Below are 13,315 nucleotides of genomic sequence, written 5' to 3'. Positions count from 1 at the left end.
TAATTTTTAGTAGTACAAATGGCACTATAGTTTCCAATGGCCGTTTGCAACATGGGAACTTTCTTGTCACCTGCCATAACCCTCCCCCATCTATCCCCATTAAACCCTCCATTAATGTCTGACCCCTAACCGACCTGTCTTCCCAATGTAATTCTACTTCACCCTCCCCCTTCAATCCTAGTTTAAATACTCCTCCAGCCTTTCCCCCAGCACAGCAGACCCCCTTCCATTCAAGTGCAATCCGTCTTTAGCACATAGGATGCACCCCAATGAAAAGTCAGCCTAGTGCTCTAGAAATCCAAATCCCTCCTCCCTACGCCAGATCTTTAGCCATGCATTCAGCTCTCTAATCACCCCCTGCCTTTCCTGTGTTGCGCATGGCACAGGCAATATTTCAGAGAATATCACCTTGGAGGTCCTTCCCTTTAACTTGCAGCCTAGTTCTTTAAATTGATTCTTAAGGAGCCTCCACCTTCCATGTATACTGTCATTGGTTCCAACGTGTACCAAGACAGCTGGGTCATGCCCAGCCCCTCCCAGTAATTTATCCACCCGGTCCACCACATGCCGAACCCTAGCACCAGGGAGACAGTAAACCATTCGGTTGAGGTGATCCTGGTGACAAATTATTCTATCTGTCCTTTTGATTATAGAATCCCCTATTACCACCAACTGCCTAGGCCTACCTGTACTCCCCTCACCACCTCTACTAGATGGGCTGCTCTCCCGGCTGTTAGGGGTAGCAGTGACATCTAGGGATGCCACCTCGGTGTTTGCCACCTCCACATCTTCACCAAACTTGGCAAATTTGTTTTGATGCACAAACACAGGACTGGCCTTCCTATTCTGCGAGCCCCATCCACTCCCTCTAACTAGAATAACCCATCTTCCTATCTGATAATCCTGACTTGCCCCTCCACCCTCCACATCAACCCTACTGACCACCTTCAAGGTTGTCCTTTCTGCCCAGTGTTGCAACTTGCTCCTCCAGATCTCTAATGCGAGCTTCCAGAAGGGCAACCTGCTCACATCTGTCACCATCCTGGAGATGTTGCACCAATTTTGCATACATGTGGCACACTGTGCACTGAGCAAAACCTTCAACCCTGCTAGCACTAAATTTCCCAGTTGCAATACAATTACTTAAGGGGAGTTTAAGATGTTACTTACAGATTAGAAGACTCCTGTTTTAACTCCTGTTTTCAACTCCTGGTTTTTAACTCTCCACTTTAGTTCAAAATTCCACTTGTGTTCACAAAATCCACATGCAAGCCACCATCAGCTGGGAGCAAGGCCTGACAAGTCATGTGACAGTTAACTCCTACTCTATGATCTTTTCCTGCACTGGTGTACAGAGAACGCACAAGACAGCACTGCTCTATATTGCACTTTGCATGTTTTTAAATTTGCAGTGATGTTCTGTGGTTTGCTAATAGGGATGAGTGAATCCATACTTGAGGGATAAAAGAAAAAAAATACCATGTTTTAAAGGGAGAAGAGGGCCTTTCCATTTAGCTTCAATGGCAACATTGCAAATACCCAAATCCTTGAACCAGTTCATCTTTCACACCTCTACACCCTCTATTGACCAGAGTAATTGGCTATGGGCCTATGAGTTTATGGGCCTATAACTATTATAACTTGTCATTACTTAAAGCAGTGTTAAACCCAAAATCAAACATCTGATTACCAATTATTAGGTGTAATGGCTGTATTTGTTTCCTTATTTAGGCTTTTTTTTCTTCTACAACATATGTGCATCTGCTGATCCAGCCAGTACAGTATTTTTCTTTCAATAAGACACGCCGTTTCCCCCCCAAAAATGGGGGGAAATGTCTGTGTGTCTTATGGAGCAAATATTGACCAGCATCCCCCCCGTTGCCGCATCCACTGCCGTGTTAGAATACCAGTGCTCGGCTTCTCTGTGGCAGAAGAGAGGAGGACAGGATGTGAGGCACATCCTGGCAGGGGCGTACCAAGGGGGGCGGTCTGCCCGGGTGCCACACATGAGGGGGGTGTCAGTGGTGTCACTATGGGGGTGCGCTCCACACCCAGGTCAGGTGACACCCACCAGAGGTGACACCATCCCGAGAGCGGTGAGAGCCCTAGCTGCTCCCCTTGGTAGTTTATTTCAGCCAGAACATGCCCAGTGCCGTGGCCACACTAGTCTGGTCCAGTCTGTCACTTCCTGCTCCCTCCACTGGCAGCTACTGCTGCAAACCATGTCCAAAGTCCTCCGGACCCTCCTAGCTGCCACCCGCTGGATGTATCTGAGGCTGAAAGCCAGCCACCCACTGGTGGAGGGGGTTGTGGATTGCATTGGCAGTGTCCTCCACTTCCTGAGGTGAGCTGGTAATAAGGGGGTGGGAGGTGTGGGTTGACATAGTATCCACTGTCCAGTAATCTGAGCTGGTGTGAGAAGAGGCTGAAGGGGTGTCTGTGTCTGCCCTGCCACCCTGAGCTTATCTGGGAAGGGGGAGGTTGCTGTGTCCTCCACCACCACCACCACCCAGGTATAGTGTAGATGAGCTGATTTGATAGGAGAGGGGTGGTATTGCTGTGTGTCCACCACCCACCTATAGTAGTATAATCTGTTATATTTTATTAAATATTTTATTACACCATTTGGTCAGAATATTTTTTTTCTTGTTTTCCTCCTCTAAAACCTAGGTGTCTCTTATGGTCAGGTGTGTCTTATGGAGCAGAAAATATGGTAAGTCTGTTGTTTTTCAACAGTAAAGCTCTCTTGCAGTTACATGAATAAGTCAGACCATTTAATACTGGCAGGGGTGAACAGTTTTTTTTTCAATTAGATTAAAACTTTACCCCAAAAGGAAAAAAAACTGTTTGCTGTAGCTGAATATAAAGTATTAGCTGGAGTTCAGGTTCAAAGTGTTACTGTGTTTAAATCTGCTAGCATTTCTAAAACGCTTTCCCTCCAGACCTAAAGTTCTGTTTTCCAAATCTTCCTCTGTGCTCATTCATCCAGAGTGGTGTCTGTATAAAACAGGAGGTGTTTTACTGGCCACATCATAAGGAGAAAACAGAAGATACAACCACTACAACCACTATATCTAATGATTGTTAATCTGCAATATAATACATTTTTGGTTTTGTGTTTAACACCACTTTAACATAACAATGTAATACATATATCAGTTTTTCTTTGGGATAAATAAGACTTTCTTTTGGTGATATTGGGCTCAATTCACAAAAGGCTATCGAATGCGGTATTTGGGTCACATGACATTTTTCCTAATGTGATACATAAAATGTCAATTTGCTATTCCTTTAATGCAGTATTTACCTCAAAAAGCAAACATGCTCAATAAAACAAACAAACAAACAAACCACATAAAAAAGCATTAAAATCAATTCTCTGAAGTAAATAAATAAAATACATGCATTAAATAAATAGTGGTCCAAGAATGCATTATCCAAGCAATGTATGAAATTTCAACTGGTTGTTATGGAGCCATAACCCATCACATCCCTAACACAAGTGACTCCACTGCAGCAGAATGTAAACCAAAAAAGAGCTGACATTAAAAGATAAAAAAATACTAGTGTGGGACCTTTTGGTCTCGTATTGATTTCGAGGGGGATTAAAAACAAAAAAAATGGAGTGAGGTCCCCCCAAAATTCATACCAGACCCTTATCCAAGCATGCAGCTCAGTAAGCCAGGAAGGGGGGACAAACAAGCATCCCTCTCAAACCATACCAAGCCATGTGCCCTCAACATGGAGGGTGCTTTGTGAGGGACTACCCCCAAAGCAACTTGTCCCCATGTCGATGAGGACAAGATCCCCTTCCCCACAACCCTGGTTGTGGAGGTGCAGGGGGTAACTTATCGGAATCTGGAAGCCCCCTTTAAATCAGGGGCCCCCAGATTCCCATCCCCACCCCCACCCCCAATTACCAGTTCTCTGCTCACTGAAGATGAAGAACGGTCATTGATTGCTCTGTTCTTGGACTTAGAGGTGGCGGGGGACAGATGCAGCATCAGAGCGATGCTGACTCCAGCTAGGAGAGTATGTATGTGTTTTTTTTAACTACTTAAGGACCAGAAGGATTTGCCCCTTAATGACCAGGCCATTTTTTGCAATATGGCATGCCGTCGCTTTAACTGACAATTGCATGGTCATGCAACGTTACATAGTTACATAGTAGGTGAGGTAAAAAAAAAAAGACACAAGTCCATTCAAGTCCAACCTATGTGTGTGATTATATGTCAGTATTACCTTGTATATCCCTGTATGTTGTGGTCATTCAGGCGCATATCTAATAGTTTCTTGAAACTATCGATGCTCCCCGCTGAGACCAAAGCCTGTGGAAGGAAATTCCACATCCTTGCCGCTTTTACAGTAAAGAACCCTCTACGTAGTTTAAGATTAAACCTCTTTTCTTCTAATTTTAATGAGTGGCCACGAGTCATGTTAAACTCCCTTCCGCGAAAAAGACAGCAGTAAGGTATTTGTAAATTGAAATCAAGCGTCTCTTCTCCAGAGAGAAAAGGTTCAGTGCTCGCAACCTTTTCTCATAACTAATACCCTCCAGACCCTTTATTAGCTTAGTTTCCCTTCTTTGTACTCGCTCCATTTCCAGTACATCCTTCCTGAGGACTGGTGCCCATAACTGGACAGCATGCTCTAGGTGTGGCCGAACCAGAGTCTTGTAAAGTGGGACAATTATCATTTTATCTCTGGAATTAATCCCCTTTTTAATGCATTCCAATATTCAATGTTTGCTTTGTTAGCAGCAGCTTGGCATTGCATGCCATTGCTGAGCCTATCATCTACTAGGACTCCCAGTCCTTTTGCATCCTAGATTCCCCCAGAAGTTCTCCCCCCAGTGTATAGATTGCATTCATATTTTTGCCACAAAAATGAATTATTTTACATTTTTATACATTGAACCTCATTTTCCATGTAGTTGCCCACTCCATTAATTTGTTCAGAACTTTTTGCAAGGTTTGCACATCCTGCAGAGAAGTTATTGCCCTGCTTAGCTTAGTATCGTCCACAAATACAGAGATTGAACTGTTTACCTCATCCTCCAGGTCATTTATGATCAAATTAAACAGGGTTGGTATCAGCACAGAACCCTGGGGGACCCCACTACCCACCCCTGACCATTCAGAGTACTCTCGATTTATCACCACCCTCTAAACTCGCCCTTGTAGTCAGTTATCAATCTGTGTACTCACCCTATGGTCCATGCCAACAGATCCTATTTTATACAGTAAACGTTTATGGGGAACTGTGTCAAATGCTTTAGCAAAATCCAGATACGCCACATCTACGGGCCTTCCTTTATCTAGATGGCAACTCACCTCCTCATAGAAGGTTAATAGATTGGCTTGGCAAGAATGATTCTTCATGAATCCATGATGATTACTGCTAATGATACTGTTCTCATTACTAAAATCTTGTATACTGTATAGTCCCTTATCATCCCCTCCAAGAGTTTACATTCTATTGATGTTAGGCTAACTGGTCTGTAATTCCCAGGGATATATTTTGGGCCCTTTTTAAATATTGGTGCTTCATTGGCTTTTCTCCAATCATCTGGTACCATTCCAGTCAGTAGACTGTCAGTAAAAATTAGGAGCAATGGTCTGGCAATTACTTGACTGAGTTCCCTAAGTACTCTGGGGTGCAAGCCGTCTGGTCCCGGTGATTTATTAATGTTAAGTTTCCCAAGTCTAATTTTAATTCTGTTCTCTGTTAATCATGTAGGTGCTTCCTGTGATGTGTCATGAGGATGAACACTGCAGTTTAGGTTACTGAAGCCCCCTGATTTCCTCGTGAAGACTGAGGAGAAGAATATATTCAATACCTTCGCTATCTCCCCATCCTTTGTAACCAGATGTCCTTCCCCATTCTTTATGGGGCCAATATGGTCTATCCTCCCTTTTTTACTGTTTACATACTTAAAGAATTTCTTGGGATTTTTTTTGGGATGTGTCTTTTAGGTTCTATCTTGCACCCTTACATTTCTTGTTGCATTCTTTAAAAAGTCTGAATGCTGAGGATTAGAGAAGTGGCCTCTCTACAGTAAAATATAAAGGTAGCAAAAGTGCATATGTACCAACATCCAGAAATCAATACTGGTTTCTAGGGTATTACCATCCCTAGTTCACCTTATTAAAGCTTTTCAGTTGTTTCTATTATGTATTTACCCCTTATTATGTTTGATCAACCCTTACATTGTTGTTTTCATATTGGGTTTCATTGGGACCTCTGCTTCCCCAGTCCTGGTCCTGGCTTGAGCGCCGGCGCAGGCCCCTCCCCCTGTGTTCTCCCGCGGCGGCCTGGTGAGGTCCCTGGTGGAGGGGTCGGTCTCTGACACGGGACCGCCCCCTCCTCTTGCACCGGCCTTGGCTGGGACTACGTTCCCGTGGCCATGCGGCTGGTGCGCATGCGTGCGCGCGCAATCTCTTCGCGCGCGTGCTGTGTGGAACCTCTGACCCTGTGACGTCATGCGCCAGCGTCCCACTGACACGCGGCGCAGCGTCACATGGTTGGGAGCTATTTATAGCAGGCTATGCCTGTTAGCCCGACGGTTCGGTCTGCTGCCCCTGGGTGCTTATACCTCAGCCAGCCTAGTGCAAGTTTATGGTAAGTAACTATCCACCCTTTTATCTAAGTCCCATATCCCTGGGCACTAGCACCGTTCATCTCATAACTACTGTATTCTCCCTTGCAGTTGTCCTAGGCTTAGGTGAACAGGCCTTGGTTTGTGTTCGCCCATCGCTTGCAGTCCTCCTTATTACCCTCCCTCCTACCTTATTATGGAACCAGTCCCCGGCAGGTTGCCCCCCTCGGGAGCCCTTCTATGCTTATACTAGTACCAGGTACCGTTCGGCCCCTTTTCACCCATATGTTCACACTGTTCTAATCTCCTCCTTACTTTCCCCTCCCCCCTCTTACCCTTTTTCCCCCCTCCTCCTCCCCCCCCTCTCTCCCCCCATTCCCTTTTTCCCCCCCTTTTCCCTCCCCACCCCTCTTTCCCCTCTTCCACCGGTTCCTCCTCTGCTTCCCCCCTTCTTTTTTCCCCGTTTCCCCCCCCCTGTTTCCCTTCCAATCCCTCACAATCCTTCCTCCCCACTCCCCCATTATTCCCTTCTCCACCCCTAATTCCCCTTCCCTCCCCCTGCCCCATCTCCTCACTTGTTCACCCTCTCACCCACATCATATAACACCTCTATGCCCTGTTCATCATCACCTCTTCCTATTCATTTGGTCACCTTTTGTTATCTTTTATTCTCTGCATAATGCAACTTCATTTTTTGGCATCTTTCACATCATTCACCAATCACCCCCCCCTTGTCATCACTTTTTCTCCATGCTCACTATTTCATGTTTCACTTCTTCTTGTGTGTGGCAATTAAGGTTACCTTAATTCCAATATACATTTTATCCTTACTATCCCGTTATTTCGTCACCTCCCCTAGGTCGCCGTGGCAGATCATTTGTTGGTGGTGGGGCCTTGCGCCTGGGGTCTGCTGGGACCTGGGTAAGCAGATTCGTCCCCTCCCCCCCCCCCCTATTTTCATTACCTATTTGTAAATTTTGATGCTGGAACATAAATTGTACTGATTATGTATTTTTGTAAACTTCATTGTATGTTTTTTAATTGTCAGGTTCAGACTGTTTAGTCAGAATAATTCATCTCCAGATTCCCTCCTGACGAAGCGGATTGTGTCCGCGAAACTAGTCGAGGAATATGATATCTGAGATTTTGTGCTGTACTGTATACTATTGAATCCACTGGTGATATGCCTGTACTTTTATTAAGTGTTATTGTATTATCATGTTTTGTCCGTTGCATCAATAAATGAATTATAATTTTTATTACTGCCGTTACTTGCTCTATATGGTTATCCTTAATTACTGTACCGGAATAGTCCAATATGCCCCATTCTTTGGTCGCCTGACTGGGGATCAGGCTTCCAACCCCTTTTTGAATGCTGAGGATGATCCCTCAACCTTGTATTTTTTGAAGGCCTACTCCTTTGCTTTTATATGCATTGTTACATTGGAGTTGAGCCATCCAGGACTTTTGTTCGCTCTTTTAAATTTATTACCAAATATGATGCATTGGCTAATGCTCTTATTTAATATGCTCTTAAAGCAAACCCATCTCTCCTCTGTGTTCTTTGTTCCTAAACAACCCAAACAAAATTGATGTCCTTTTTTCCCCACAAATAGAGTTTTCTATTGGTGGTATTTGATCACTTCTGAGGTTTTTATTTTTTTCGCTATAAATAAAAGACCGACAATTTTGAAAAAACAAACAAACAATATTTTGGTCCTTAAGCAGTTAAACTTTGAATCTTTATTTGAGATTTTACAGAGCAAAAACAAAGAAAGTGAGAAAATACATTCTCAGAATACATTAAGTATATGAATTGGAATGCTCAAAGATCAAACATACATGTAATTAAAAAAAATATAAAAATGTAAACTATCAGTTTATATATGTAATGGTTATCGGAGAAGGCAAACTGAAGGGTAAATGTGTGTGGTTTTTTTAAACCTTTTTTTTTAGTTTGAAGATGAACTTCATCCAGTTGTTGATCTGGATGGACTTGTGTCTTTTTACAACCAATGAAACTTTTATAGACAGACATTACTACAGCTTTGCATTCATGAACGTGTGCTTTATTTTTGTTATTGAGCGCATTAACCACTTCAACCCCGGAATGATTTACCCCCATAATGACCAAGCCATTTTTTGCGATACAGCACTGCGTTACTTTAACTGACAATTGCACGGTCGTGCAATTCTGTACCCTAATAAAATCAATGTCCTTTTTTTCCCACACATATAGAACTTTCTTTTGATGGTATTTAATCATCTCTGAGATTTTTATTTTTTGCGCTATAAACAAAAAGACTGACAATTTTGAAAAAAAAAAAAATAATAATTTTTACTTTCTGCTATAATACATAACCAATAAAAAATTAAAGAAAAACACATTTATTCATCAGTTTAGGCCAATATGTATTCTTCTACATATTATTGATAAAAAAATCGCAATAAGCATATTTATATTGGTTTGCGTAAAAGTTATAGCATCTACAAAAAATGGATGGACTTATGGCATTTTTTTTATTTTTTACTAGTAATGGCGGTGATCAGCGATTTTTAGCGGGACTGCGACATTGCAGCAGACAGATTGGACACTTTTGACACTTTTTTGGGACCAGTCACATTATTACAGCGATCAGAACTAAAAATATTCACTGATCACCTTATAAATCTCTGCTGCCTTTGATACAGTTGATCACCCCCTCCTCCTCAAAAAACTCAATTTGCTGGTACCCATGGCTGTGCTCGCCGTTGGTTTGAATCTTACCTATATCACTGCACCTTCAGTGTCACTTACAACTCTACTTCCTCCTCTCCAAATCTTCTTACTGTTGGGGTCCCCCAAGGTTCTGTCCTTGGACCTCTACTATTCTTGATCTACACTTCCTCCCTGGGTCAGCTGATAGCCTCCCATGGCTTCCACTACCATTTATATGCTGATGACACCTAAATCTATCTATCTACCCCTCAGTCTCCTCACACATCACAGACATATCAGCCTGGATTTCACACCACTTCCTCAAACTGAATCTATCTCAAACCGAGCTCATAATATTTCCTCCCCCATGTGCCCCTTCCCCTGACTTCTCTGTCAAGATCAATGGCACAACTATCAGTCCGTCCCCACACGCCGAGGTGCTAGGGATAACCCTGGACTCTGAACTGTCCTTTCAGGCCCACATCCAATCCCTGTCCAAATCATGCCACCTTAGCCTCCGCAACATCTCTAGAATACCCCCCTTTTTAACCAATGACACCACCAAACTTCTAATTCACTCCCTGGTTATCTCTCCCTCGACTACTGCAACTCACTCCTCATTGGACTATCTTTAAATACACTATCCCACCTTCAGTCCATAATAAATGCTGCTGCAAGACTCATCCACCTTACCAACCATTTAGTGTCCTCCACCCCTCTCTGCCAATCCCTGCACTGGCGTCCGCTCACCCAATGAATAAAATTCAAAGTACTAACAATAATTTACAAAGCCATCCACAACTCTGCCCCTAGCTACATCACTAACCTAGTCTCAAAATACCAACCAAGCAGCTCTTTTTGCTCCTCCCAAGACCTCCTGCCCACTAGCTCCCTTGTTACCTCCTCCCATGCTCGCCTACAGGATTTCTTCAGAGCTTCTCCCATCCTTTGGAACTCCCTACCCCAATCTGTCTGACTGTCCCCTAATCTATCCATCTTTTGATGATCCCTGAAAACCCTTCTCTTTAAAGAAGCTTATCCTGCTTCTAACTAATACACTGTTTTACTTTCTCCATCAGCTCATCCCCACAGCTATCACCTTTTGTATCAACTGACCCTCCCTCCTAGATTGTAAGCTCTAGCGAGCAGGGCCCTCTGATTTCTCTTGTACCAATTTGTAATGTAACACTAATGTCTGCCTTCATTTTGTTAAGCGCTGTGTAAACTGTTGGTGCTATATAAATCCTGTATAATAATAATAATAAATGGCACTGGCAGGGAAGGGGTTAACACTAGGGGTGATCAAGGGGTTAAGTGTGTCCTAGGGAGGTGTTTCTGACTCTGGGGGGAGTGGACTAACTAGGAGTACAGAGAGATCGCTGTTCCTGATCACTAATAACAGACTATCTCACTGTTCTCTCCTGTCAGAATGGGGATCTGCTTTGTTTACATTGGCAGATCCCCATTCTGTCTCTCTGAGGAGCGAGCGTGGGTGGTCGGCGGACATTGCAGCCGCCGGACCCGCGCATCAGCTCCCCCGCAGTGTCTTGTGCACGGAAAATATACAGGTACATAGTTTTGCACAATAGGGCTGCCCTGCCACAGTATATATGCGGTGGGCGGTCCTTAAGTGGTTAAAGGGGAGTTTATATTGTGTAATGCTTAGTTATAAAATCACTAAGGGATCTAGAGTGTCATCAATTAAACATTATACATAAACAATGCCAGACTGTTAAGAATATAAAAATAGTATATTTGTAGGATAAGTATATATACTGTATATTGTATTGTATATACACAGTATATATCAGAAAAAAACAGTTAAATGTTCCTAAGAAAAAAATTTAGTCTGGCCATTCTAAGTTGCTAGCACTGTTACAACCATTTTTCTCATTGAGATGTATGTTGGAGTGAGTTTCTCAGCCAATCAGTATTTTGTTTAGTTTTAAAAACTAAAGTGTTTCTCAGACCACCAGGGCTGCCAGTTAGTTCTCTTTCTATAGCCTCACATTAAACGTTTGTTTTCTCTTCTATTCAGTTTATTTGGATAAAAACCTGACTATACAAAACAGTGTTTTTAATCATAATTTCCTAAACCATAAAGTTCAAGACACAGTCAGTTTACAAACGATTCAGTGCAGTTTTTTTGCATTCTCAATTCAACTTGCATGCTTGCCCAAAACTCTTCAGAGTTTTGAGGCTTTATAACAATAACAACAATATACATATTTGAAATTTAAGGTTAATTGTTACCAGAGACAAATAAAGTTATATTACATTGATTTGATGCATGATGTGTGTCATTGTTAAAGTTACATGTACAAAAATGCATTTGTTTATGAACTTTTTTTGTATGTAACTCCAACTTTTGTAAAGAAAATATGGTTAGAAACAGATCAGGTACAATTCCTCCACCCACAGTGACATAAATAGATTCAGTTTGTATTCACATATAATTATTTTGTTACGTAGTATATCAGAAAATGAAAGCTATAGCTATGACTGCACATTTTTCACCCATTATGGCAAACCTACGGTGTTTGTAGCGCTGTGGGAGAAGGAATATATTTATAAAGACACAAAGCACTAATACTTTTAAAGTTATACACAATTGTCTATTTTAATGGGAAATAGAGTTGCCTGAATTACTTGAACAAGAACGCATGGATTGTACCATTCACTTATCAATATAGTAATGAATAAACAAGGTTTTTAAATCTGGAATTATATAAACTAGCAAGAAATGTTTCTAAAGAAACTATTAGGAATTCTCTAATAATAATAAACTGTCAGTGTCACCTTAATGTGATCTCCTATATTCCTAAGGGGTAAATGAAAAGTAATAATGAACTAAATAAAATATTTAATCAAAAATTGTGCAGGAGAGTTTTGTTCAAAAAGAACACATTATATATTGCAGAAAATTTTAGAGAAATTATAAAAGAGGAAAGCATTTCACATAATAGTTCTTTTGAACTAAATATGGTATACAGCACTAAAAGGTAAAGAGATTTTTTATTAAATATTGAAGTAGATTAGAAGAGAAGAAAAAACAGAAATGAACCTCTTTTATTTCATATTAAACAAAAATTCCGCTCTTAGATAAAAGTATAGCTGTAGCCTCCCCAGGCAAAGATGCCACAAATGTGGTGCCCAAAAAACAAATAATCACAAAAAGGGGAAAATGACGCTGCTAAAAAGAATGTGAAATTGGCATGTGTATCACCTAACCGTGATGATTTTTAAAATGGTTGTGTAACAGTATGAAATCTATATGGGACAATAACAAATATATGAACGTGAGTCCCTATATAGGATAATACATCATATGCAAAATACAAGAGTTAAAATGAAAAACTCTATTCACATCAAAGAAGTGTAATGCCCCGTACACACGATCGGACATTGATCGGACATTCCGACAACAAAATCCATGGATTTTTTCCAACGGAAGTTGGCTCAAACTTGTTTTGCATACACTCGGTCGCACAAAGTTGTCGGAATTTCCAATCGCCAAGAACGCCGTAACGTACACCACGTACAACGAGACTAGAAAAGGCCATTTCAGAACCAAGCGTGGCACCCTTTGGGCTCCTCCTCGTGGTTTTCAGATGGTTTTCTGCTGTTCAGTTTGTGCTTGTGGGTTTGTATCTGCTTTTCAGTGCGTGCAGCAAGTGACGCGTGACTCTTGTCATTCTGTTCTTGTTTGTTCATTACTGTTTTTCAGGTCGCTCTTCACAGGCCTTGCTGTTCTTCAGTGCGTTCTGTTACTTCGTTCTGAGCAGCCGACCGTTTTCTAGCCATGTTGCGTATACGTACTCCTTGTAGAGTTCGTGCTGTGTGGGGGGCTTGGTGTTGGGGTCCTGACCTTGACACAAGTCCAGTCCATGAAAAGGGTGGGGAGGAGTTCATGGACCAAGAAATAGTTGCTTCAGCGTGACCAGTTCTGTCATATGCCTTTGCTCCGTGAGATCCATGAGAATAATCCTGATGATTTCAGGAACTTTCTCTGGATGACG

The 13,315-nt window shown here is 42.1% G+C and overlaps 1 protein-coding gene across 1 annotated transcript in view; it reads left to right on the top strand.

Annotated features, from left to right (window-relative positions):
* Window positions 1-8,617, top strand: part of LOC141145997 (uncharacterized) — a 55,212-nt gene extending 46,595 nt beyond the window's left edge. Inside the window, exon 3 of the mRNA XM_073632778.1 lies at window positions 8,555-8,617. Coding sequence (XP_073488879.1) covers window positions 8,555-8,617 — 63 coding nt within the window. The remainder of the gene's footprint in view (window positions 1-8,554) is intronic.
* The last annotated feature ends 4,698 nt before the right edge of the window (window positions 8,618-13,315 follow it).

Source organism: Aquarana catesbeiana, linkage group LG05, assembly GCF_042186555.1.
Source record: "Aquarana catesbeiana isolate 2022-GZ linkage group LG05, ASM4218655v1, whole genome shotgun sequence".
Lineage (NCBI taxonomy): Eukaryota > Metazoa > Chordata > Amphibia > Anura > Ranidae > Aquarana > Aquarana catesbeiana.
The sequence above is the reverse complement of the archived record's forward strand: the minus strand, read 5'-3'. Positions and strand labels throughout refer to the sequence as shown.